This window comes from Salvelinus namaycush, chromosome 21 (assembly GCF_016432855.1).
Source record: "Salvelinus namaycush isolate Seneca chromosome 21, SaNama_1.0, whole genome shotgun sequence".
In the NCBI taxonomy this organism is placed as follows: Eukaryota; Metazoa; Chordata; class Actinopteri; order Salmoniformes; family Salmonidae; genus Salvelinus; species Salvelinus namaycush.
This window is the reverse complement of record NC_052327.1, coordinates 16,061,599-16,087,456: the sequence shown is the minus strand read 5'-3', so window position 1 is coordinate 16,087,456 and position 25,858 is coordinate 16,061,599. Positions and strand designations below refer to the sequence as shown.

General features: G+C 42.3%; 1 protein-coding gene across 1 annotated transcript; it reads right to left on the bottom strand.

Moving 5' to 3' along the window:
• Window positions 1–24,951, bottom strand: LOC120066626 (neural Wiskott-Aldrich syndrome protein-like). Its single transcript, XM_039018053.1, has 11 exons — window positions 24,550–24,951; window positions 19,032–19,166; window positions 18,828–18,914; window positions 18,635–18,731; window positions 16,316–16,339; window positions 13,112–13,307; window positions 12,704–12,746; window positions 2,201–2,354; window positions 852–1,414; window positions 667–775; window positions 1–386 (listed from the first exon to the last, which is right to left on the bottom strand). The coding sequence occupies exons 1-11, from the start codon at window positions 24,652–24,654 to the stop codon at window positions 328–330; spliced, it is 1,572 nt and encodes a 523-aa protein (XP_038873981.1). The 5' UTR covers window positions 24,655–24,951; the 3' UTR covers window positions 1–327.
• Window positions 24,952–25,858: the final 907 nt, after the last annotated feature.

Below are 25,858 nucleotides of genomic sequence, written 5' to 3'. Positions count from 1 at the left end.
CCTCAAGCACTGAGATGCAATGCCTTAGACCGCTGCGCCACTCGGGAGCCCTTATAACAGATTATATAATTTATGTCATGCTTTTAACGACGATGTGAGCGTTCTATGACAGAGTTCCAGGAAAGTGTTAACAGAGATACCCTACAGAGGGTATGTGAAAAAACATGACAGATTAAATGAAGGTATTGCACAGATTAATAAAAAGGCAACAATAAATATATACCAAATTCATAGAACATTTACATTACAATTTTAGTCAGGTTTTGGAAGATTTTAGGATCAGTTTAGTGTCAGTTGTGCTCAGGTGGAGGGGGAGAAAAGACTTAACTAGTCATCCCATTCGTCGTCATCTTCAAAATCCTCTTCGTCATCATCATCATCTTCATCTAGGAAATGACAAAACAAATTTGTAAACAAAGCATAGAGATGTCCATCTTTATTTTGAGGGAAACTGGCAATAACACAATTCAGATGAGTACTTAAATTCAGCGTCTTGACAACTGCTCACCAATGCCTGCTCGGCACAAGACTTTATTCGGACGTTAAATTAAAGCCTAGGCATTAGCTCGGGGAGCTAATGCAAGTACTCAGATCTCAGGCAAGGTTATTCCTCAAGCGAGTGCTGTTAACTGAATCACTTCCATCACACTGACAGTAGGCACCTACCTGAGGAGTGGATGGCTTTGCTCCTCTTCTGCATTACTTCCATAAGTGCCCCCACTATGCCTGCCGAGGGTGCTGGTGTAGGGGAGCCAGAGTCTGGGCCGTCTGGTACCTGACGCACGCGCACACACACAGTTATAAACATGGAAATGCACACAAACATACACAGGCAAAGATGGTACACTTACAGTTTTGAGCTGGATGCCCTGCCGTATCTGGTCGAGCAGCGCATCGCGCCCCACAGTGGTGTCCGGTGTCTTGGAGGCCGGTGCCTCCACCTTCTTCAGCTGGGTGCCCCCACGGATCTGCTCCAGCAGGGCCGACTTACCCCCCGAGCCCTGGGGTGAGCGGGACAACGGCACACCACAGTCCAACTCTGGAGGGGGCGGGGGTCCAGGTGGGGGTGGTGGAGGTGGTGGTGGAGGGGCTCCCCCACAACCGGAGGGTGGTGGTGCTGGTGGGGGAGGTGGTGGTGGGGCCTGGGGTGCTGTGCTGGCATGCAAGGGTGGAGGAGGAGGTGGTGGTGGCTGGTGGTGGCCCCCTCTGGTGGGGGCCGGGGGTGGAGGGGGTGCTCCTAGGGCACCAGGCCTGGAGGGTGGGGGTGGGGGAGGGGCCGAGGTGGGGGCCCGTGAGGGTGGAGGTGGCGGGGCACCCCGGCCACCTCGCAATGGTGGTGGTGGGGGAGCTGGGCCCGAGCTGTGGGGTGGTGGAGGGGGAAGTGGGCCTCCCCGAGAGGGAGGGGGTGGTGGGGCTGTGTGGGACAGAGAGGGAAAGAGAGAGAAATCCGTTAAGGAGTCGCAATATTCCATCCAGCAGGGTTCAAATTACTGGGGTGCACAAGAGTACTGCACGGTCCCAATACAAATCACAGTTCTTTCACTTAATAAGCACTGAAAATAAATGTTGTTTCCAATTATAGGTTACCCCCCAAGAGTTAATGTGTCATTCAAACCCTGTCATCCAGATACTCTGTTTCAAATCACTCCAATACACAGCCAAAACAACTCCCATCACAGCGATGTGGCATTTAACATCCAAAATCAAACAGTGCTAAAAACTAAACACTACCACAATTCTCCAATCCATGCTTGATTTTCTGAGTCGAGTAGTAGAATACCTGGATCCCCATTAAGATTTCTTTTTAAATGAGTTATACTTCTGGCACGTTGAACGTTCAAGAGCTCAGAAATTCACTGAAATTCTGGCAACATTTTACATTATAGCCTTTCAACTCTGTTAATTAAAAATTCAGACAAACCACAAGCTAGTTAGCTTCATCCGGTCAAGCATGTCAAAGCTCACAGTCAACACCTGAGGCAGAAACACACCAACCACAACTCTATGGAAACAGTCAGTTACCCACCACACCACCTGCGCGGCCCTGGAAAAATACCACATAATTAAGCCCCATCTGGCTTGCACCATCTCATTACCAGTGGAGTGCATTCTCAACAAGGAAGTTCATCACATTCACAGTGGGTGGAATCCTTAATACTTGAGATACACGGAACTCAGAGGGTGGTTCTGGTGAGCTCACCTTGCCTACGGAGCTCGTTCTTGACGGCCTCCACCCCTCCTTTCTTTTCGATGAAGTCGTAGATGACCTTGGAGGTCTCCTTGTCTTTGAGTTGAGCCTCTGAGATGCCACACATGTCAAACAGGTTCTTCAGCTCTGGGTCCAGGTTATTCAACTGGGACAGAGAAAGGGGGACAGAGAGAAAGACCTGGTCAGGACAATCCAAAAAACAGACACAGGCTAGCATCTGTGGTGTTTTGTAAAGGGCTACAATGACGCTGTACAACCATGGCCTAAAATAAAAAAATGCAATGCCAATATCATTTAACTCAGAAAACTTCATATTGAGCACACAATAATCAAATGACCTTGTCAATCTTAGTGCCATTCTGCCTTCTGGTGGATTAAAAGGGGAATTGCACCTGGTGGTGCACACAACAATAACCCCAAGCACACATCAAACTCCACAAAGAAATGGTACATTGAACACAAAATCAACATTTTGCAATGGCCATCTCAGTCTCTGGACTTGAAACCCATTGAACACCTGTGGTTTGAATTTAAGAAGTTAGGCCACAAGAGCAGACGAAGGATATCAAGGATCTGGAAAAATTCTGTATGGGAGGAATGGTCTAACCCTCCCAACGTGTTCTCCAATTTCATAAAACTTTTTTAGAAAAAGCCTCTGTCATTATCCTCTCAATGGGCGGGTGCTAGAGCCCCAATAAATTTGACCCATATATTTTTTGTATTACTTGTTAAACAAAATCTGTTAGCAATTGTATTAGTATAAAATAATATAATAGCTCAGTATTTGTATTATTCATTTTATAGTATTTTTTGCTCATCTTTATAAAAGGGTGCCAATAATTACAGACCTGGCTGTTTATTCAGTGTCTGCTAAATGGAATATTTATATTATACACAGTGTACAAAAATGCTGTTTCAATGACAGACTGACCAGGTGAAAGATGACTAGTTAAATCCACTTCAAATCAGTGTAGATGAAGGGCAGGAGACATGCTAAAGAAGGATTTTTAAGCCTCGAGACAATTGAGATATTGTGTACGTGTGCCATTCAGCGATTGAATGGGCAAGACAAAAAAGATTTAAGGGCTTTTGAATGGGGTATGGTAGTAGTACCGGTTTGTGTCTAGAACTGCAAAGCTGCTGGGTTTTTCAAGCTCAACAGTTTCCCGTATGTATCGAGAATGGTCCGCCACCCAAAGAACATCCAGACAACTTGACACAACTGTGCAAAGCTTTGGAGTCAACATGGGCCAGCATCCCTGTGGAACTCTTTCGACACCTTAAAGAGTCCATGCCCCGATGAACTGAAGCTGTTCTGAGGGCAAACTAATTGCTCACAGCTGCACCTGCTTGCCAGACAGGCAGGTCTTGGCAGGGGAGCTGTGCTTTGATGAACGTTGGGCTTGTAGCCTTTGCAAGTATCCGCATTGTACTCACCATAATGGGGAAAGGTTGTCGTTCGCTGCTGGGTAGGGCAGCCGGCGACGAAGGCCGGTTGTAAGTGGGAATTTGGGGAACCAGATAAGATAGCAGGGTTGCTAGGAGTGCGAGCCATCTCCCTAGGGTTTGCAAACAGAGCGTGCTGCGAGTGTAGTGCGCTCCTCTAACCTACGTAATTAATCACACCAAAACCTACGCTGATTAACCTGAATCAGAATATAGCCTGGTTGTTGTTCCTGTCCAGTTTGTAGCCTATTCAGTGCACCGTGGATTAGCCTGCCACTAGCCACTGCCAGTCTGCCTCCGACCGCCCCAACGGTGGTGCACATGCCCAGACCCCATGAGGGGTCCCGTAAACTAGGAGAGCTGTTTTTAACTGTTACATTTAAAATGTTCAATGTTGTCTATGCCCTCTTTCATTGGCCTAGTCTTGTTAAATGTTTTTAGAATATATATATATTTTTTTAAATCAGTCAGCATCCACAGCGTGGGTTATGTGGAGCGAACAGAACGGGCATGTTCTATGACTTCACTATCAGGTGTGGGTCTCTGAACAGTGTGTAGGCTATTATGACCCTTGGGGTGCAGTGAATTTGCATGTTTGTACAATTGCATTTCATTAGGCTACAGTGAAGTAGTAGTAGTAGAACCTTGGATGTTCAGTTCTCCCTAACCTTACTACAAACACTGATGAGATAATATCACTTTTTACCACGTTATCACACTTAAGCCTGTGTGCCTTACATCTTCTTCGCGTCATTGCAGCACTTCCGATTGGGTTATGGACAGATTATTATATATATATATTTTTTAAACATACAAAATATTTCCACATGACCTTCCCCTTTTTTTACATAATTACCCTCAAAATAATTTTCCACCAACAGGTTTCTGTGCCAATGCACAACACAACCAATACCGGCATGGAGTGCGTTAACACCACAATAAATAGACAAACAGAAAACAGATCCTTCCCTACCTTGTAGGCTTACCCAGTATCAAAGGCTTGGCAATCTCTGAATGTAATTAAACTTTTTGGTGTTTTGTAACAGTCTCTTTCCATTTGTCAAATTGTCTCTGCACAGCTTGGATTGCATATGCTACAGTAATACAAAGGACTGAATGCACGTCTAATTTATAAATCTGTATCTGGCTTTCGGGGATCACCTTATTTTTTAACATGGCTACATCTATGGGCTTTTATGTTTTTCTGTTGTGCGTAATGTGCGGTAGCCTATATCATAGGCTACGTATTGGATAACGGCACAATCAACTGGGCTTGGGCTCATAAAATGTATTCAATATATGGCTTATCAGGCTCAGGTAGCATCAGGCTTGCATTTTCACACAGATCAAAGCTCTAATCAAATCCAGACATTATTATGCTTTAGAATGACTCTCCTGGTTTGGGCGGGAAATACTGGGTTACCCGGGAGCAATGTGATTATTCTCGGGATGGAACATTTGTAAAATACCGGGAAAATATTAACCCCTAGTCTGTAGCTTATTATTTAGATGTTTGGGGCTGCTGGTGAACCATGATATGCAGGCATGATCAGTGACACTGGACTGGCACACTTGCCATTCTTCAGGGTGTCTATAGGTTTCCATCCAATTGGCAACAGATTTTCATGTGAATATTCAACATGCACATTTTAATTTACCTGACATTTGAGAAATTTACCGGACATCCATATGCATTCAGAACCGACTTGGCACGGCCAGCACCAACCAGGGATATTATCCAAATGAGCCACATTCACATGTCCCTAAAAACAGCCTATAACAAATTACAAAAACACTATTCCTAGTGTTTCGGTGTAACATATGCAAAACTTTATAGCCACATTTTTTCCTATTGGTTTTTAGTCTACTTTCCTAAAACAATAATTGTCCATCTCAGGTTCAGCTCCTGGAGATTTGAGCACTAAATGCATCAGGACACTGCATGCATAGGCCTAGTTGTCCACTATGATACTAATATTAACCTCAAAGTCTAAGCCGTTGGGCCTTTACTACTATATCCCATAGAAATGCATTGAATAAACACACTCAAAATGGCAAAAAAGACAGTAAAAATGTAATAAGGAATACAGTTTTGAAGTGTCTGTTCTTTATCTAGGAGATAAGAAAGCGAAGGAAATATAGTTTTTTTGGACACATTTAAACCCTTATTTTTGTTGGCACAAAAGCACCTCCGTACTTCCATTAATTTGTACAGGTTACCTTCAGACGAGTCCCACGATCATTGTGTTCGTGAGTCATATTAGCTTGTAGGAGAAACAGTTTGAACGCTAAAAACGTTTACATGAGAAGAACGATTTTCAGGATGTCTCATGGTCTGACAAACACAGCTGTAGCTCGGCCACCTTCCACCACAGTTGCGGAAGGCCAACATAAGTGGATGCGGGGGATTGAGACGCAGGCCTTGCAAAAAAACTGATATCTCCATCTTAAACTGACAGATTATGATGGGGATTTTTTAAAATTATGTTACTTAGATTGGGGAAAGTGGAAAAAGTAAGACACAAATATCATACCCCCAAGACATGCTAACCCCTCACCACTACAACAACAGTGGAGGTTAGCATATTTGGGGGGGTATGATATTTATGCCTCTAACTTTCTCACTCACCATTATTCACAATTATCCGTAATCATGGTAGCATTCACATATATATATTTTTATTTACAATAAAGGTGACTCCAAAAGTACACAATATATTATCTACCATTAATATCTATTGGGTACAAAATACTCTGAAACACAACCAAAACAAATGGCAAATTCATCCAACAAATCTGTAGTCACAAGCTTGATGTAGTCATTGCCTACTAGGAATATGGGACTAAATACTTAACTTTTGACTACTTTAACACAAGTGAATTTATCCTAATACTTTTGGTCCCCTTTAAATGGGGGACTACATAGAAAATGTGCTGTAATTTCTAAACGGTTTACCCAATATGGATGACAATACCCTCAAATTAAAGCTGACAGTCTGCACTTTAACCCCAGTCATTGTATCATTTCAAAGTGCTATGAGTACAGAGCCAAAACAACAACAAAAATTGTCACTGTCCCAATACTTTTATAGCTCACTGTATTTGGCGCATGGAGGTAGATGAGGAAATTTAGCTAGAATGGAAGAAATATAGTAAAACCTGCAAAGTAGCAAATGTAAACCCCCAAAATAAAAAGCACTACCCTTGCCCACAAAAAAACAACCCTCCAAAGCAATTTTTTTTTGTCAACCCACTATTTTGAACCACACCTCCCCCATCAGTAAATTGCGATCTGTACCTTACAGAGACTGCAGCAATTTAGTAGGTTGCCTAGCATTTTCTGCATGCGGTCTTATTAAATTGTGTCGTTAATAAAGATCATCGTTTGCTATATCTGTGTTGAGTTTTGGTGTCCTATTCTCTGATGCCGGAACATACCGGTCAAACAAAGGTGGCATCAAGCTACTCTGCTCAATCCAGTACTTGCCCCACGTCTCGGGTCATCGAACATGCTTTATTACATTACTTTGAGAAGTTCCATGGCACAGGTAGCCTAGGTCTACATCTATGTGTAAACAGGTGCTCAGCGTTGACAGGAGTGTGGAATGAAATAAACCAAAACGTGTTTCTCACAAGTGTAAGAAAGGTTATCCACTCCGACAATGAGAACAGTAAATGACTGTAATAATATATTGAATGCATTATCAGAAATTACCGTAACTAAACAATTAATAGATTAGAAATTATGGGAATTAACAGTAAATGTACTACTAATGATATGTAATTGGGGAATTGATTGATTTTTAGTCGGGGGCAAACAATTCACACAATAACGTTATGAAACAAGTGCACAAGAATTGGCAGGATAGAACACATTCTGGAGAGAGATGTGCCTTGTGCATCTAAACTAGGGCTGGGCAGTATACTGTATTTTACTATATACTGGTATTGATGCATGGACAAGTTTGGGTTATTACATAAGAGGTATTTCGTTTTTATAGTTTACGTTGCTACTTGAGACGGCTATACACAATATTTTGGCCCTATCGCTCAGCCATACTCCTTCTTCTTGACTCAAGATTTCAAAACTATACTCAATAAAAACATTATCTTGACACATACTGTAGGCCTAACGAATACTCTTACAAACGGTGTCAGGTCCAATGAAGTAACCATTTATGGAAAACCAATGCAATTTCAAAACAAATGCAATTGTACTTATTTTCTCAATTTTACCAAATTGCTTGTTGGCGTGCCAAGCAAATACCCTCGTGGAGCACCTAAAAGTAAATTCACACACTACGGAGACGGAATGTACGTCAATGTAGTTTTTCATAAAAAAAAGGGGTGGCTTCTCCAGTATTCTACGTAATTTTGTACCATCTGAAAATTGGGACACACTGTATTATTCCTTCCGCAGCCGTGGGGGGCAGAGTCAAAGATATTTATAACTAACCCCAGATAGTTCATCTGTGTCTTTTACAGTGGGAGCAAATGAAGCATAAATGGGCAGAACAAGCAGAGGTGGGCAAAGCCAAGCACGAGCAAGCATGTATTTGCATATTTCCGTTAGGGAAAGCCTCCTCTGTGAAGCACAAACTTTAGGAGTGCAAACTGAATTCGACCTTGCACTCTTTCTAAACAACGCAACTTTTAAAAACTTTGGCAAAGCATCAACTCTATGAAACTAAGTGCACTATTTTCGTAAAAGAGATTCTAGTTTTTGGAACAGAAAAATGTATTGAGATCAGATGTTTGCCCAGTGTCACCAAGTTCCATCCTCTCCCACTACCGGACTTCCTCTCACTAACATATGTGGTGATGAGATATCGTTCTAAATGGATGATTCAGCTTTATAGCCCCTGTGACGTGTCTGGTTTACCCCTTCTGTCTGTGGTGTCATCGCTTGGTTCCTTGATTTGATGTATAGGCTATATATCAAAGTAGCCGACTTTGCATTGTTAATCTCAACAACTTTTCAAACAGTAAACCAAACAAGAATTAACCCAAAAAGGTATTTTGTTTAGAAGAAATAACTAGTGATTCCAGGCTATTGTGAAATAGTAGAACCTGCTCTAGCCAGCTGTTTTTTTTCTCTGTGACAAAAACATGAAGTTCTATTTTTTTGTTGATATCGAATGACTACACAAGCAGGATATCAAACTGGGATAATGTTTTAGGTTACACCGACAAGTCAAGAAAATATTTGGCAGGATATATTTTTTAATTATAAATCTGATTATTTCGCTTGGAGATGGGTGAAGCTAAAAACAATAGATACTGTTTTTAGCCAGGCTAAAGCCAGCTAGCCGCTACTAGCAAGAGAAGGCAAAATTACAAAAGTCTAAAACTTTGCTATCGCCCCTTGTGATTGGGAGTGGGAACAGTGAGGATATTATGTTACCAAAAAGGTGTCCACTGCTCCAAAAATATAATTCCACCCAGGCACGTAGATCAACAGAGTGACCCTTTACATTGACGGTGCCAGTCTTAAGGAGTGATGGACTGTGCCATCCCTGCGGCCTCCGCAATGTATTAGTCCACTGAGACAGGCGCGAATCAGGGAGGTGTCTCGTGTGTCTTGTTTTTAATTTTTATTTTGCGACCGACTAAAAACAAATCTCTTGACCAACAGTCTATCGTCCAAACAATAAACCAGTCAACTAAATGGGGTTAGCCCTATTATATATTACACAGTGCCTTCAGAAAGTATTCACACCCCTTGACTACCCTTACAAAACAAGTTTTTGAAACTGCAGTAAAAGTGCAGTCGACTGGTATTTTGGACAGTGATTGCAGAATAACGGCAGTTGTACTGCAAAATTACAGCAATGAAAAAAAAACTTTGCCGCCTCCTGTAGTTATACTGCATTCTAACTACAGTTATACTAGTGTACTGCAGTTATACCACACTCTGACTGCAATCATTTACCCACATTTTTAAAAACCGTTTGAGTTTAATGGTTGATAGGAAAAAACTGAGGATGGATCAACAACATTGTAGTTACGCCACAATACTAAACTAAAAGAAAGAAGTCTGCACAGAATAAAACAAATCCATCCTGTTTGCAATAAGGCACTAAACTAATACTGCAAATAAAATGTGGCAAAGAAATGAACTTTTTGTCCTGAATACAGGACAACAGACAGTGGGAGACAAATTCACCTTTCAGCAAGACAATAACCTAAAACACATGGCCAAATATACACCGGAGTTGCTTACCAAGATGACATTGAATGTTCCGGAGTGTCCTATTTACAGTTTTGACTTAAATTGTCTAGAAAATATATTGCAGGACTTAAATGGTTGTCTAGCAATGATCAACAACCAACATGACAAATTGTTTGGTACCCTTCCCCAGATCTGTGCCTTGACACAATCCTGTCTCAGAGCTCTAAAGACAATTCCTTTGACCTCATGGCTTGGTTTTTGCTGACATACACTGTCAACTGTGGGACCTTATATAGACAGGTGTGTGCCTTTCCAAATCATGGATTTACCACAGGTGGACTCCAATCTAGTTGTAGAAACATCTCAAGGATGATCAATGGAAACAGGACGCACCTGAGCTCAATTGAGTCTCATAGCAAAAGTTCTGAATACTTATGTAAATAAGGTATGTTTTCTTTATTTGTAATACATTTGCAAAAATTTCAAAAAACCTGTTTTCGCTTCGTCATTATGGGGTATTGTGTATAGATTGATGAGGGAAAAAAAGATTTAATACATTTTAGAATAAGGCTGTAACGTAACAAAATGTGGAAAAAGTCAAGGGGTCTGAATACTCTCTGAATGCACTATATGCATATCTGTTTCAACAACTGTTAGATTTAAAAACACTGATCTAGTAGGTTATTTTAGGGAAGTATGAATTATTATTTCTCACACACACACACACACACACACACACACACACACACACACTTCAAGGCATCTTAAAAGTCAAAATCAAATAGCAATGATCCTTGGTACAGTGGCTTGCGAAAGCATTTTTCCTATTTTGTTGCCTTACAACCTGGAATTAAAATTGATTTCTTGGGGGTTTGTATCATTTGATTTACACAACATGCCTACCTCTTTGAAGGTGCAAATTATTATTTATTGTGAAACAAACAAGACAAAAAAACAGAACTTGGGCGTGCATAACTATTCACCCCCCCAAAGTCAATACTTTGTCGAGCTACCTTTTGCAGCAATTACAGCTGCAAGTCTCTTGGGGTATGTCTCTATAAGCTTGGCACATCTAGCCACTGATATATGTGTCCATTCTTCAAGGCAAAACTGCTCCAGCTCCTTCAAGTTGTTGGATGGGTTCCACTGGTGTACAGCAATATTTAAGTCATACCACAGATTCTCAATTGGATTGAGGTCTGGGCTTTGACTAGGCCATTCCAAGACATTTAAATGTTTCCCCTTAAACCACTCAAGTGTTGCTTTAGCAGTATGCTTAGGGTCATTGTCATGCTGGAAGGTTAACCTCCATCCCAGTCTCAAATCTCTGGAAGACAAACAGGTTTCCCTCAAATGTCCCTGTATTTAGCGCCATCCATCATTCCTTCATTTCTGACCAGTTTCCCAGTCCCTGTCGATCAAAAACATCCCCCCAGCATGATGCTGCCACCACCATGCTTCACTGTGGGGATGGTATTCTCAGAGTGATGAGAGGTGTTGGGTTTGCGCCAGACATAGCATTCTTCTTGATGGCCAAAAAGCTCAATTTTAGTCTCATCTGACCAGAGTACCTTCTTCCATATGTTTGGGGAGTCTCCCACATGCCTTTTGGCGAACACCAAACGTGTTTGCTTATTTTTTTCTTTAATCAATGGCTTTTTTTCTGGACACTCTTCCGTGAAGCCCATCTCTGTGGAGTGCATGGCTTAAAGTGGTCCTATGGACAGATACTCCAATCTCCGCTGTAGAGCTTTGCAGCTCCTTCAGGATTATCTTTGGTCTCTTTGTTGCCTCTGATTAATGCCCTCCTTGCCTGGTCTGAGTTTTGGTGGGTGGCCCTCTCTTGGCAGGTTTGTTGTGGTGCCATATTCTTTCCATTTATTAATAATGGATTTAATGGCTCTGTGGGATGTTCATAGTTTTGGATATTTTTTTATAACCCAACCCTGATCTGTACTTCTCCACAACTTTGTCCCTGACCTGTTTGTAGAGCTCCTTGTTCTTCATGGTGCTGCTTGCTTGGTGGTGTCCCTTGCTTAGTGGTGTTGCAGACTCTGGGGCCTTTCAGAACAGGTGTATATATACTGAGATAATGTGACAGATCATGTGACACTTAAATAAAGTCCACCTGTGTGCAATCTAACTAATTATGTGACTTCTGAAGTTATTTTTTCCTTTCACTTCACCAATTTGGACTATTTTGTGTATGTCCATTACATGCAATCCAAAAAAAATCTAAATTACAGGTTGTAATGCAACAAAATAGGAAAATGCCAAGGAGGATGAATACTTTTGCAAGGCACTGTATGACCTTCTTAAAACAATTCCATATGGTAGCTTAGTAGAACCCCCCCGGCTTAGACAGGGTATAGACTGTAGAGGGTTAAGTTCAAGGTAGGAAGACGCATAGAGAGAAAAGTGCATGAAAAACGACTAATGTTCCATTAATTTGCGCTTACCTCAGGTCGGAATCGGGGAATATGTGCTTACGCCAACTTCTCTGACAGTTGTCTGAATGGCATGACAAATATTGGCAAAAACACTTCTTTGGTGACCGAGCAGAAACATTGAGTTTTGGGCAACACTCCCAAACATATGTGATGGTGATGATTGATGAACTGCAGAACACAGGTATTTCTATGAGGATCGACTGACTTATGACTTGCGCTACTGAAGCATAGCTGCCCAAAACAGTGACCAACAATTTTCTGGAATATTCTAGGTTGCAGGAGAGGCTTGTATGACGGCATTGGATGCATGATAAATATGCGCTGTATACAAATGAGGCCATTGTGTGGGCCAATCATGAGTCGGCCACACAGGTCACCATTGTGTGCCCATGAAGGATCCGGTGTGTGTGTGTGTGTGGTACTCACATCAAAGCCTGTGTTTGGGTCCCAGCCCACATGGCCGATGTGCCTGAAGAGAGAGACACAAGACAGACAGGGATGAGCACATACATACACGTGTACCCACAAGCAAGCCGATTCACAAACGTGTGTGGGTGTGCATTGCACACGCAGCAACAATCACGTGCAAGCACAGACACTCATGTAAGACCACTCACTTGTGCGCACACACACACAAACAGAGGGGCAATTATGAATGCAGACAAACACAACTGAGCCATTGAAAAGGTTCTCAAGACACAAAGAACACCCTCAAACATGAGTGACAAGCTCAATACGTTACACAACATACATTCAGAAAAACTTCCGCTGCGCTACATCTCTCTACACAGACCCGTCTGAAGTGTAATCTCGACGGAAGTGTGGTCCACTCACTGGAAGTTGCTGGGGGTGCCTATGTCTGCCTTAGTGAGCTTCTTCCTCTTGCACTTGACTTTCTTCTCCTTCTTGCTGCTGTGCAGCATGTTGTTGATGTGGTGTGGCTGGGGAAGCTGCTGCTGGGAGTTGTGGAAGCGCACATTGTTAATCTCTGGGTTCTTGATGTCCACTGTGGCCATAGGGAGAGCCGGGCCTATAGCAGGAGGGAGGGTAGAAGGAGGGAGAGATGGAGGAAGAAAATAAGAAGCTTCTAGAACTAGAAGCTCAGAACCACTGCTGGGAAGCTCAGAAGCAGTGTTTCTCTCACGAAATGAGGTGGAGTCAATCCAAAAGGTCGTCCTTTGATTGCTTAGCATACTGGACAAGTTATATTACACAGGCCAGATAGATCATACACAACCCTTTTAAATTATTAATAAAAAAAGTAACATTTAGTTTGCATACTTAGACTGGTAGTAAAAAGACTACTGTATAACTTGGCCTGTGTTGAGACTATGGTAGTCTCTGAAGCCCATCAATATTGCAATCTTAAAATGTTTTTAAATATAAATATATAGAAACAAGGGAAAAAGTTCAAGACTGAGCAAGACAGCTAACAATGCAGGACCACACACAATAAAACAGTCTTTCGATTTATTTAACACTATTTCAAAATAGTGTACAGACAACAAACAATAGAGGGCACCAATTGTCTATACAAATGCCAGGGCCTTTGTGAATATCTACTGTAGAAGCCAAACACCAGCATAGGTGCCAAACAACAAAGTCAGTACAAATTCCATTTAAATTAGAATTCAAAGTTTTCACATATGCAAAACATTGATGCAATTATGTAAATCATGTGCATTAATTTCTTAATTCACTAGAATTTAAATGGGATCATGAACATGAACTCTGACGACAACCCTACCGTTAAACACCTCTCTCAGCCAGCTCTTAATCCTCGGCTCCTCTAGCACCACACACCCCTCATTTGCCTCTTCATCATTCTCTTCCTCAAAAGGACAAGGGCGGGATGGACATGAACTCTGCATGACGACAACTCTACCATTAAATACCTCTTTAAACCAGCTCTTAATCCTCGGTTCCTCTAGCACCACACCCCCCTCCCTTTCCTCTTCATCCTCCTCCGCTCTCTCTTCCTCAAAAGGACAGGGGCAGGACAACAGCATATAAAGCCCATCCACGAGCAGCACTGGACACCCAAGCAGACCCAACCAGTCTTCCAACTTCAACTCACTGTCCAATGACTCTGTTAAAGACAGGCTTGATAAAGAGGTTGTGCAATACATCCTTGTGCCATCCATATGATACAGTGTTGGGTAGACCAACCGACTGGCGAGGCTCTCAGACTGCCTGTGGCTACGCAAAGGAATAGCACAGCAGTCTTTCACAGACAACTAAAGAAACGGTGACAGAATCAAACTGGCTCAAAGACAGTGCTTGTCCTCCCATTGTGTGTGTTTGTTCCTTATGTGACATCAGTTGAGTCAAACCCAGTCATAAAAAATAAAAACAAAAGAGCTTTGGCCAACTTCAGAGCTGGAAGCCATGTTGCTCCTTGGACAATTCAAATATACTCATGTTGACCATCTATTGCTTGGTTTAAAATTCTGCTAATTCTTTGGACTGTTAAATGGTAAAAATTACCCAGGAGGCACCAACATGGCTGCTATAAAATGTACACGATATTGTCTAGGAACATTATAATAATGACTTCTGATTGAAACTGCAATGGCCAACAAACAGAGCTACAGTAGTTCTGTGAACTACTCTTGCATGAGGAATAACCTAACATGAGACCTAGGTTAGGCTTCAGTTCAGCGGGATAACAGTCTTATGGCATGCAAATGATTCGGGTTTAACCCCAGTTAGTCACACAAACTCTCAATACATGGTGTGGTCAAACCTCCCCCTGTCCCGGCATTTGATTACGCTCCTCGAGTCCATGTTAATCTCCACAATATGCAGATGGGTCAGACATAAATCAGTAATCTACAGCTAATCCCAACCAAATCCCTGGATTTCCTACAAATGTTAGAAGTCTCAGCTATCGACGAGGACTTTGAAAGCTCCTTCGCCATGAGACATGTTTACCCTCATTATTGTACTTCACCGGAAGCTTGTAGTGGTATCCATGTAGTGGTACCATACAGATGGTTGTCTTTGGCTGTATGAAAGTCAATGATTGACAGATAATGCCAATGGATGTCCAGTCCATATTAGGGTTCAGAAACCTCATAAATGTAATGATTAAATATCACAAATATTAAAGCGCACACTGTCAGCATGACAGTGAATTATGACAAGGAAAACAAATTGGGGGAGGGAATCAAAAGACCTCAAGACCTCTCTCCATCATGGTTGACAACTCCACGGTGTCCCCCTCCCAGAGTGCAAAGAACCATGGAGTGACCCTGGACAACACCCTGTCATTCTCTGAAAACATAAAAGCGGTGACACTCCTGCAGGTTCATGCTCTGCAACATCTTTAGAGTATGACCCTTCCTCACACAGAAAGCGGCGCAGGTCCTAATCCAGGCTCTTGTCATCTCCCGTCTAGACTACTGCAACACTCTGTTGGCTGGGCTCCCCGCTTGTGCCATCATACCCCTGCAGTTTATCCAGAATGCCGCAGCCCGCTTTGGGAGAACTTGGGAATGTTGAACACGTCACCCCGCTCCTCTGCACAATCCACTGGCTTCCAGTCGAAGCTCGGAGCCGCCACAAAACCACAGTGCTTGCCTACGGAGCAGCAACGGGAACTGCTCTTCCCTACCTTCAGGCTATGCTCAAACCCTACAACCCAACCCCTACGTTCTGCCACCTTCGGTCTCTTGGCCCTCCCCCCCTACGGGGAAGTCTTGTTCCACTCAGCCCAGTCAAAGCTCTTCTCTGTTCTGGCACCCCAATGGTGGAACCAGCTTCCCCCTGACGCTAGGACAGTAGAGTCCCTGTCCATCTTCCCAAAACATCTGAAACCCTACCTCTTCAAAGAGTATTTTAAATGAAACCCACAGCGATGTCTGTATGTGTGTGTACACATGCGTGTACACCAATACATTTGATTTCGCTTGACTGATTATAGGAGAACTATGCTTTTAAATCGTAAAATAACCAAGGATTACGTTTCAATAAAACATGTTGAAGGTCAAATTTGGACTATACAAATTGGTACAAATCAAAGAATGGACAACATACCATTTGCAGGGTCACATCTTTTCTCTGCAAAACAAAATGGGAACAATTATAATTTCGCAGCCAATTCAAGTGTGCTTTGGCACAGCTATCAGAGCAACGGAGAGTGTAGATGGAAGTGTCGAAGGACAAGCAAAGTGTCTGGAAAGTGTTCAGAGTGAGTTTATGAGAGTCAGATGGACAGACGGAAATAGGATGGAAGGCCACGGAAAGGTAGCCACCGCAGGTTGGAGAAAATACCAGTTCCATTCAGATACTGGGCGCCAAATGCATTTCACTCAGGAGGAGAGGATGCATTTTCACTAGTTCAGAAAATATGCACAAAAAAAAGACAAGTACTGGAAGAACAGTACAGAATGAAAGCTAGTGTCCCTACCATACCATTACAGTAGACCCCTTTCCCTGCACCACGTCTTTGAAAGCACACTCCTCACAGCAAGAGCAGCAAACTTCAAAGGCCGGCATGGAGAGAGAAACAGAGAGAGATGTAGAGAAGCCAGAGAGGAACACCACTGCAGCCTTTAGCGCAGAAAGACACTCTTCTGTTTTTACTGTACAGACAGAAACAGTGCCTTCGGAAAGTATTTAAACCCCTTGACTTTTTCCACATTGTTAAGTTACAGCCTTATCCTAAAATTGATTACGTCCCTTTTTCCCCCCTCAATCTACACACAATGGGAGTAAAAAAATACGTTTGCTAATTTATTAAAAATAAAAACATTTACATAAGTATTCAGACCCTTTAACGCAGTACTTTGTTGAAGCACCTTTGGCAGCAATTACAGTCTCGAGTTTTCTTGGGTATGACGTTACAAGCTTGCCACACCTGTATTTGGGGAGTTTCTCCCATTCTTCTCTGTAGATTCTGTCAAGCTTGGTCAGGTTGGATGGGGAGTGTTGCTGCTCAGCTATTATCAGGTCTCTCCAGAGATGTTCGATCGGGTTCAAGTCCAGGCTCTGGCTGGGCCACTCAAGGACATTCAGAGACTTGTCCCGAAGCCACTCTTGCTTTGTCTTCGCTGTGTGCTTAGGGTCGTTGTCCTGTTGGAAGGTGAACCTTCACCACAGTCTGAGATCCTGAGCAGGATTTCATCAAGGATCTCTCTGTACATTGCGCGGTTCATCTTTGCCTCGATCCTGACTCGTCTCCCAGTCCCTGCCACTGAAAAACATCCCCACAGCATGCTGCCACCACCATGATTCATCGTAGGGACGATGCCTGGTTTCCTCCCGACGTGACTGTTCACATTCAGGCCAAAGAGTTCAATATTGGTTTCATCAGAAAAGAGAAAATTGTTTCTCATGGTCTAAGAGTCTTTAGGTGCCTTTTGGCAAACTCCAAGCAGGCTGTCATGTGACTTTTACTGAGGAGTGGTTTCCATCTGGCCACTACCATAAAGGCCTCATTGGTGGAGTGCTGCACTGGCCTCATTGGTTGACCTTCTGGAAGATTCTCCCATCTTCACAGGGGAACTCTAGAGCTCTGGCAGAGTGACCATCGTCTTCTTGGACACCTCCCTGACCAAGGCCCTTCTCCCCAGATTGCTCAGTTAGGCCGGGCGGCAAACTCTAGGAAGAGTCTTGGTGGTTACAAAATTCTTCCATTTAAGAATGAAGGCCACTGTGTTCTTGGGGACCTTCAATGCTGCAGACATTTTTTGGTACCCTTCCCCAGATATGTGCCTCAACACAATCCTGTCTCGGAGCTCTACGATCAAAACCTTCGACGTCATGGCTTGGTTTTTGCTATGACATGCACTGTCAACTGTGGGACCTTTATATAGACAGGTGTGTGCCTTTCCAAATCATGTCCAATCGATTGAATTTGCCACAGGTGGACTCCAATCAAGTTGTAGAAACATCTCAAGGATGATCAATGGAAACAGGATGCACCTGAGCTCAATTTCGAGTCTCATAGCAAAGGGTCTAAATACTTATGTAAATAAGGTATTTCTGTTTTTTAGAATATGGCTGTAAGGTAACATGTGGAAAAAGTTAAGGGGTCTGAAAACTTTCCGAAGACACTGTATATCACTGAGTTTCCAACAGCAACCAGCAGGAAAAATTTGACACAGGGCTCAATTCCAAACCAATTCCTAGACCGTTGTTGACCCCAAATGAACCCCCTCGCAGATCTGAGTTGCAAGATAGGTCTCAGGTAATAGAGGGATCGGTTTGGGATCGGGCCCTGTGGTCTTGTCAGTAGTAGCGCAGGAAGAGAAATTGAAGCTTCCTCCCCTTCCTCTGTCCAGAAGGTGAAAGGTTGAGGTGGTGAGAAAGCAGAGGTAGTGTAGACTGAGCACACGGAGCAACTGTAGTTACCCGTTTTACGTTGGCGTCTGCCGAGTAGGTCGTTAAGTGCGGCTCTAAATCGCTTGGCCTCTTCCTCGCTAGCGAAGTTCAGGCCTACCTGGCAGTTCTGGAGATAAAGAGAGTAAAGAGAGATCATTCTTTTTTTTAGGACACTGTCTACGTGGGGTCCAAAAGCTTTCAAGCGGCGGTATATCATACTTACATCTCCTGCGAATGAAATGAAATACGACCTAGAGCTGTTGATTGAGAAGTTATTGTAGAGCTCCTGTTCAAACATGGTTTTCCCTTCCTGAAAAGAGAGAAATAACATTAAGTAGTGAACTGCCTTTTGGCAGCAGAGGGAATTCCTCAGGAAAGGGACTCGGTGTTAGGCTAGCTTCAACCATCCTTCATCTACTTCACTCACCTTGATGTCAAAGACCCTGATGAAGTAGGACCTCAGAGGGTTATCCTTGATCAGACAGGCCACTCCGCAGCACCTCTTCATCCAGGATGAGCTCCTGTCTGCCCCATACACCTGGACTACCGCTGAGCACAGGGTCTAAGGACGAATTCACAGTGGGAGTGTTACAGCAAAGTAAAAACACTATTGTGACACAGAGAGACAAAGAGCTTGTAAAATGTTTTGATAATTAAATGTGATTAAGAAGTGCAGCATTGGATTGCACATTATCTTCGGTCTTCACAAAACTAGCTTAACTAGTGGAATGCCTCTAGGGGGAAATGTGTAAATGATGGCCATATAGAGGAAGAGGACCACATCCACGAACAGGAAACACTGATTATTTGCCCGAGAGTATAGTACAACGTTTGCAGATAATACACCCTGAGAATATCTGATAGAGAATGATGACAGACATAGCCAGTGGCCACACAATCTAAAGCTTCGTTTGCTTCAAGGACACAGAGAGCGACCTGTGCCAATCACAAAACGAGATGAGGAAGAGGAAATACCATTCTAGCTCACTTCCTCTTCAGTGATTTATTATTGCGGGTAGGAGAGAAAGAACATGAGGAAGCACTTCTCTCCTCAAACTCACACCTCATCATAACACAGGAAAGGTCACTGGCAAGACCATATGCCACTAGCCAGACCATAGTACATTGGATTTGATTAGTTAGGACCCTAAAACAATATGGGTTCATTTTTTTGCCTGATTGCATTTAGTTTTTCCCCCAAATTCTGTTTTCCCTCTTGGTTTTTCCAGTTCTCAGGTTTCCACTCTCAAAAAAAAGAGAGATGTTCTAAGACCACAAAAAATGCTTAGATTAGGCTGGCAATAATATAGTGCCTATAAGAACATCCAATAGTCAAAAGGTATATGAAATACAAATGGTAGAGAGAGAAATAGTCCTATAATAACCACAACCCAAAACTTCTTAACTGGGAATATTGAAGACTCATATTAAAAGGAACCACCAGCTTTCATGTGTTCTCATGTTCTGAGCAAGGAACTTAAACATTAGCTTTTTTACCTTCTTCTCCAACACTGTGTTTTTGCATTATTTATACCAAATTGAACATGTTTCAATATTTATTTGAGACTAAATTGATTTAATTTATGTATTATATTAAGTTAAAATAAGTGTTCATTCAGTATTGTTTTAATTGTCATTATTACAAATATATATCACACTCTATATATCCACACTCTCCACACTCACACTCTCCAGGGTTTTTCTTTATTTTTACTATTTTCTACATTGTAGAATAACAGCGAAGACATCAAAACTATGAAATAGCACATATGGAATCATGTAGTACCCAAAAAAGTGTTTAAAATATATTTTGATTTGAATGAGATTCTTCAAAGCAGCCACCCTGTGCATTTTTGACAGATTTGCACACTTTTGGCATTCTCTCAACCAGCTTCACCTGGAATGCTTTTCAAACAGTCTTGAAGGAGTTCCCACATATGCTGAGCACTTCTTGGCTGCTTTTCCTTTAATCTGCGGTCCAACTCATCCCAAACATCTCAATTGGGTTGATGTCGGGTGATTGTGGAGGCCAGGTCATCTGATGCAGCACTCCATCTTGGTCAAATAGCCCTTACACAGCCTGGAGATGTGTTGGGTCATTGTCCTGTTGAAAAACAAATGATAGTCCCACTAAGTGCAAACCAGATGGGATGGCGTATCACTGCAGAATGCTGTGGTAGCCATGCTGGTTAAGTGTGCCTTGAATTCTAAATAAATCACAGACAGTGTCACCAGCAAAGCACCCCCACACCATCACACCTCCTCCTCCATACTCGACGGTGGGAACGACACATGTGGAGATCATCCATTCATCCTCTCACAAAGACACGGCAGTTGGAACCAAAAATCTCAAATTTGGACTCATCAACAAAGGACAAATTTCCACCGGTCTAATGTCCATTGCTCATGTTTCTTGGCCAAAGCAAGTCTCTTCTTCTTATTGGTGTCCTTTCGCCTCTTTGGGATAGGGGGCGGTATTTTCACGTCTGGAGTCCTTTAGTAGTGGTTTCTTTGCAGCAATTCAATCATGAAAGCATGATTCACGCAGTCTCCTCTGAACAGATGAAGTTGAGATGTGTCTGTTACTTGAACTATGTGAAGCATTTATTTGGGCTGCAATTTCTGAGCCGGAAACTCTAATGAGCTTATCCTCTGCAGCAGAGGTAACTCTGGGTCTTCCTTTCCTGTGGCGGTCCTCATGAGAGCCAGTTTCATGTTCTTTGGCGACAGCGCTTGAAGAAACTTTCAAAGTTCTAGAAATTTTCCAAATTGACTGACCTTCATGTCTTAAAGTAATGATGGACTGCCGTTTCTCTTTGCTCATTTGAGCTGTTCTTGCCATAGCCCTATTTGGTAAAATACCAAGTCCATGTTATCTTCTGTACACCACTCCTACGTTGTTAAAACACAACTGATTGGCTCAAATGCATTAAGGAAAGAAATTCCACAAATGTACTTTTAACAAGACACCTTTTAATTGAAATGCATTCCCTGGAATGAGTAGGTGTGTCTAAATTTTGGACTGGTACTAATACACACACACACAAACGTTTGGGGTAATTAAGAAATGTCCTCGTTTTTGAAAGAAAAACATATTTTTTATCCATTAAAATAACATCAAATTGATCAGAAATACAGTGTAGACATTGTTAATGTTGTAAATGACTATTGTAGCTGGAAACGGATGATTTTTAATGGAATATCTACATAGGCGTACAGAGGCCCATTATCAGCAACCATCACTCCTGTGATCCAATGGCACGGTGCTAGCTAATCCAAGAGTATCATTTTAAAAGGCTAATTGACCATTAGAAAACACTTTTGTAATTATGTTAGCACAGCTGAAAACTGTTGTACTGATTAAAGAAGCAATAAAACTGGCCTTCAGACTAGTTGAGTATTTGGAGCATCAGTATTTGTGGGTTCGATTACAGGCTCAAAATGGCCAGAAACAAAGACCTTTCTTCTGAAACTCATCAGTCTATTCTTGTTCTGAGAAATTAAGGCTATTCCATGCGAGAAATTGCCAACAAACTGAAGATCTTGTACAACGCTGTGTACTATTCCCTTCACAGAACAGCGCAAACTAGATCTAACCAAAATAGAAAGGAGTGGGAGGCCCCGGTGCACAACTGAGCAAGAGGACAAGTACATTAGAGTGTCAAGTTTGAGAAACACACACCTCACAAGTCCTCAACTGGCAGCTTCATTAAATAGTACCCGCAAATCACCCGTCTCAACGTCAACAGTGAAGAGGCGACTCCGGAATGCTGGCCTTCTAGGCAGAGTTGCAAAGAGAAAGCCATATCTCAGACTGGCCAATAAAAAGAAAAGATTAAGATGGGCAAAAGAACACAGATACTGGACAGACAAATCTAAGTTTGAGGTGTTCTTTCACAAAGAAGAACATTTGTGAGATGCAGAAAAAATTAAAAAATGCTGGAGTAGTGCTTGACGCCATCTGTCAAGCATGGTGGAGGCAATGTGATGGTCTGGGGGTGCTTTGGTGGTGGTAAAGTGAAAGATTTGTACAGGGTAAAAGGGATCTGGAAGAAGGACAGCTATCACTCCATTTTGCAACGCCATGCCATACCCTGTGGATGGCGCTTAACTGGAGCCAATTTCCTCCTACAACACGACCCAAAGCACAGCTCCAAACTATGCAAGAACTATTTAGGGAAGAAACAGTCAGCTGGTATTCGGTCTGTAATGGAGTGGCCAGCACAGTCACCGGATCTCAACCGCATTGAGATGTTGTGGGAGCATCTTGACCGTATGGTACGTAAGAAGTGCCCATCAAGCCAATTTAACTTGTGGGAGGTGCTTCAGGAAGCATGGAGTGAAATCTCTTCAGATTACCTCAACAAATTGACAACTAGAATGCCAAAGGTAGTAATTGCTGCAAATGGAGGTTTCTTTGACAAAAGCAACATTTGAAGGACAATTATTATTTCAATTAAAAGTAATTATTTATTACCTTGTCAACGTCTTGGCTATATTTCCTATTCATTTTGCATGGAAAACAATGACATTACTAAGTGACCCCAAACCTTTGAACGGTAGTATATATATATATATATATTTTTTTTTTTTGTTTTGTTGTGGCGGCAATGATTTAGCAGCAGTGGACCGCAGCTGCTAAATGATTCTAGGGGAAACACTGTTAAACCACATCAGGAGACCACTTCAATTCAAGTGCACACCAGTCAGAGACCATTATTTGGTTAGCGATGTTTCTATAGTGCTCATGTGATTACAGAATTTGCAAAACAAATGGCCACTGGATTGATGCAAATAATCACGATATCATTCTGCCAGGTAGGAATAGGCTACTTTGTAGTTTAATTGAGAAGGTTTGCGAGTCAAAGTGTACTGTAGACCGATATGTGCACAGCACACAGACAGGGGCATAAGTCAATCCAGATCAGTATGTTCCCAATTCCCATGGTAGGAAAAGTGTTAAGGGATAAAAAGAACACACACATCAAGCTATGGCTCTGTCTTACTAGACACTCAGCTTTGACTTATGGCAAATGGTGATATGTTATTTATTTAGACAGTGTAGGCTATAGTAGTCGTTCCACTGGGCTGCCATTTGACACTTATTGTAATCTAATGCAGCTTCTCAATAAACTGATTTGACTTTCATCCTTACAAAAACAATTGCAGTAAAAGTGCAGTAACTACAGTCAAATATTTTTTAATGCAGTATTTGCAGCATACTGCCCTCTGACTGCAGGTATACGGCAATCTTTTTTTTCGTAAGGGCACAACTACCTTCATAGCCTTTAGCATTGGGAAAATAGTTGCTTCTTCCCGCAACTAACCGGTGTTATCTGTGTAAACAATGGCTCGTGTAAACAATGGGACGAAGCAAGGATAATATGTATGGTCTGAACATATTCCATTGTGCAAACACGGATTCGACAGCGATCGTTGTCAAATAAAAACCTAATACTGACGTGCAAACATGCCAGACTGCAGTACATCAGTTGGTTGAGTAACGTTAAGTTGTCAATTTTATATCCCACACACACAGTAGCGGTCAACCTTAACTTAGGTCAACACTATCGGTCATGTTTATTAATGATGGGGTATGTGCTGCATAGGCTAAAAACAGTAACGTTTACATTACTGTTTACAGCCAAGCCAGGCGAAAACCACTAATCCTCCAGAGGCACACGTTTATATTTCCAAATCCATTATATTCCAGCAAATCCATCTGACAGGCAAATAGTTCTGCTTGCCCAAACATCGTTCCAGCAAAGCCATGGAAAGATGCTGAGCTGTCATGCGTCTTATCGGCCTACAGCCAGGTTATTTCCTAACGTTAGCCTACATAACACTAACATTTAGCCTAACACATGATTTTTTTGCAACGGTGCAGGTAGACAAATTGCACTTGAACTTGAGAGCGTGGCATGGTCGTAAACAAGACAACTTACATTGCATTTCCTGCCCAGGTAGTTGAATAGGCATTCGTTCTCTTGCGGGGTGAGGAGTATGGAGCCAATATTTCCAACCCGCCGCTGCTGAGAATGGCTATTCATGTTCGTAAATAACTTCTCAATAAACAAAATGAACTGTTTTACTCTTGAACATTACATCAAATTCGTGCAGCTTTTGGTCGCCATGGCCTGCAACCGGATCATCTCATGACGTTGTTTCTAAGGTAGAGGTCTGCAAAATGAAATATTTCAGGATCCTGGTTGTTGGATAACAACCTCCATGACCCAGGCGCCTTGACTAAACCGTGGGAACCCCAATCTTTGCAGAGTGCAAATTCTAAACTTTCATTCGGAACTCCAGCTGCAACATCGATACATCCATCCAACATGGCAGTGTAAAGGAACAACCATTCCAATGAAGATAGGGGTCATGGAGAAATATACAAATAATATACAATTGAAGAGCAGGGCTTTCCGAACGAAATTAATTTCCATTAAAAAAAAGATGTTGCCTGTCGTCTTTAAATGTTCTGATGTTAGAATATAACGAGGATGCCAAAATATCCCGAACTATGAAATGGTCTAGCCCTATTTCCCAGTGGATTTTGTAACATGAATGCAGTATACTGAGGGGTTGCGCGTGGAGCTGAGCAGGGACTGGTGTTTGCTACTTATGAGGGAGGAGCTACTGCTGTTGTCATATTTTTAAAGATAGGGATACAATGTTACATATGTACAATATAGTCTACTTCTTTATTACATTTTGGGCACAAATACTTGATATTTCTTATAATTGCGCTCTCTCTCACCCCCCTCCTCTCTCTCTCTAACACACTGAGGTCAGTGAGTTCAATTGTTATCAATATGGATATATTGGAGTTTTAAAACAAGTCCAAAAGCTATATCATAATTTGAACATGGGGGCATGACTAACATGACTCATGTTTTCAGGTTTAATGTCCTCTAGCCTTATGCTACCACACTGCACAGTCCTCCAGTCACCCCAACAACTGAGCCTCAATACCCCCTGGGGTGTAGATTTGCCTCAAAGTGCCCTCCATGTCTTCCATCTAGCATACAAAAAGGGGAGGAAGAGAGATAGACAGATGGACAGACTTTAACTGAAGGGGCTGTCCTACCAGGTGCCACCTGGCCCTTGCTTAAACCCTGTCAATGATGTATTAGCAAATCATTAATCTGTTAGGCTAGCAGCCCCTCTTGTGTTTGTTTGTGTTGTTAAAAAGGTATAAGTCAAAATGTCACATGCGCCAAGTACAAGATGTAGACTTTATAGTGAAATGCTTCC